We start from the raw sequence: 2,589 nt of genomic DNA, 5'->3' as shown, positions 1-2,589 counted from the left end.
GGGGTTTGGGGGTTGGGGAGGACTGACTAGCAGGCTGCACTGTACATTTAGTCCTGCTTGTACAAAACTACTGCCCGCCCAGAACCTCATGTCCTGGGTGTCGGGCGGTAGGAATCCCTTAAGTTCAGAAGCCAAAAATAGATCAAACCTAATGAACATGAAGAACGTTCCACTGAACTAAAACACTGGGAAATGTAATCGGTATTTTATCACATAGTATAAAGAGCCATGATCTATTGTAATCTATAATTACTAGTCACAGAATTATCTGTACAGTTGTAATTACATTAATATCTCTTTTCTAATTTAGTTTCTCAGAATTACTTTATATCATTTTTCTGTTTAATATGAATCATAGAGAGGAAAGTTCAGAATGAATGAGCATTGAAAGTATTTAAACATAACCATTCTATATGTCAAAGGCAGTGCAGCTCTTCCTCATATGTACTACATAAAATGAAGTCTTGCTCTGAGGAAGGGTTTGGTTACCCCAAAACACATTAGCATGCCCCCCCCCCCATTGGGGTGCACTTACCACTACACAGCGTTCTGGGACCATCGGACTCTGTTATTGGTATGCCTGGTTTCCTTTAGGAGTAGTGAGTAGAACCTTTTTTACTCTTATTTTATAATTTGATCAATAAACATACTGCACTAGGGAGGTGGTGCCTGCTCTGTGTTTTGTTGCATGTTGTCAAGATTCCAGTGACTCCCTGGTTGAGAGGGCAGCCCGTGGTTCCTAGCATTGGCGGGGCGGGCACCAGTCCCATTGGTTTGCCCCATCCTGCATCTTGCCTATGTTCCTACTACATAAAATGTATCTAAACTTTTACCTTTCTTTCTCTTACCCAGTATGCCTGTGAGACACTTTGGCAGAGATTGGAACCTATTGTCAAAAACAATCCTAATGGCAAGTGGGAGGACTGGGTAAGTGCAATGTAATCTATCAAACTGCAAATCAAGCCTACTACAGACCTAAAACCACTTTGGGGGCGATTACATAAAGCATATGCCACACTTTATTGGCGTTATGACCATATAATTGTCAAATTCATGAAATCCATGCATCAGCTAATTCCGCTGCATACAACAAATTTAGGGAATACTTTTACATTTTGGCACAACGGCTGTGACAGATTCAAGAAAACCTGGTGATACAAAAGTGGAGAGAAATAAAACCTCTTCTATGTTGGAGTAAATTGTGTCACACGTGTAAGTATCATGTCAGACAAAATTCTGCAACAGATTCATATACACCTTACCGACAGTTACATGAATCTGTTGTGGCATTTGTTACACAGACGGGAGACCGATTTCTAATGGGTGTCTCCAACACTCTATGAATTTCAGGGATTATTTTATCAAATTGCATCACTGAAATTGTATTCCTTTAAATGAGCGCTTTTTTATGAGTTTTTATTCTTTTTAAGTTGTTCCAAGGAGCACAAAAAAGTCACAGTTTGATAGAATTGAAGAACCAAGTCTGTAATTAGCCACAAGGTCTTAAAAGTACGTCTTCCTTTCATGCATATATTTTCGAACAGGAGCACGTTGAATTAACAATTTGATACAACTGAACAACCAAGTTTGTCATTTTTCTGAAGGTTTTCGGATTAAGTCTGATTTCATGCATAGATTTTGAAACAATTCACTTCCTGTCTTCTGACTTCATTCAGGAGCAGCAATGTGACTGTTTTGGGATGAGCGGAGCGAGAGTAGTTGTATCGGATATAATCAAGTGACTATCATTCCATATATACTGGGTATTTTTCCTTTGAACAGTCTACATGATTTATGGCATAAGACAAAGCAAAGTTTAGCACAGGAATAATTGCCTGTAAAAAAAAAAAGTTAAGAATACCCCTAGAGTTTTTTTTGTTTTTCAAACAAGATTCTAACAAATTTCATAGAGGATTTACGCATTTGTCCAATTAAATCCCACTGTATTTTCGCACAAGATTCATGCAACTTTCACATGGGACGCATTTATCACACATTTGTCCAGTTGAATCCCATTTGTTAATGTTTTTACACAAGATTCTTACAGTTTTCAGCCAGGATTCATGTTTTCAAGTGGATTCAGTTGACAAGTGTGTGAATCCTGAGTAAAAGTTGTGTGAATCTTGTTATAAATGGACACCGTAGTTTTTGTTTTTTGTTCTGTTTTTAGCTAAATATTGATATTACTTCATTACTCATTACTCATTACTTCAGACTCATCCACTTGACCAACTGCTCAGTGTCTGCAACCCCCCTCTGCCAATCCCTGCACTGGCTTCCACTCGCCCAGAGGATAAAATTCAAAATAGTCACTTATAAAGCCATCCACAACTCTGCCCCCGGATATATCTCAGACCTTGTCTCAAAATATCACCCTAACCGTCCACTCCGCTCTTCCCTAGACCTCCTGCTTTCCAGCTCCCTAGTCAACTCCTCCCATACTCGCCTCCAGGACTTCTCTAGAGTCTCTCCCATCCTCTGGAACTCTTTACCCCAACCTGTCCGTCTATCTCCCATCCTGACTGTCTTCAGGCGTTCCCTGAAGACTCTTCTCTTCAGGGGAGCCTATCCCCGCTCAACCTAAACACT

At 39.9% G+C, this 2,589-nt stretch overlaps 1 protein-coding gene across 1 annotated transcript in view; it reads left to right on the top strand.

Moving 5' to 3' along the window:
* The window catches only part of LOC108799585 (aldehyde oxidase 1-like), an 83,631-nt gene that overhangs the window by 70,628 nt on the left and 10,414 nt on the right, over nt 1–2,589 (top strand). Inside the window, exon 29 of the mRNA XM_018571466.1 lies at nt 853–927. Coding sequence (XP_018426968.1) covers nt 853–927 — 75 coding nt within the window. The remainder of the gene's footprint in view (nt 1–852; nt 928–2,589) is intronic.

The sequence above is a fragment of the Nanorana parkeri genome, unplaced genomic scaffold (genome assembly GCF_000935625.1).
Source record: "Nanorana parkeri isolate BGI_ZX_2015 unplaced genomic scaffold, ASM93562v1 scaffold1763, whole genome shotgun sequence".
Lineage (NCBI taxonomy): Eukaryota > Metazoa > Chordata > Amphibia > Anura > Dicroglossidae > Nanorana > Nanorana parkeri.
Note: the sequence above shows the minus strand (reverse complement) of the source record. Positions and strands in the feature narration are given on the sequence as shown.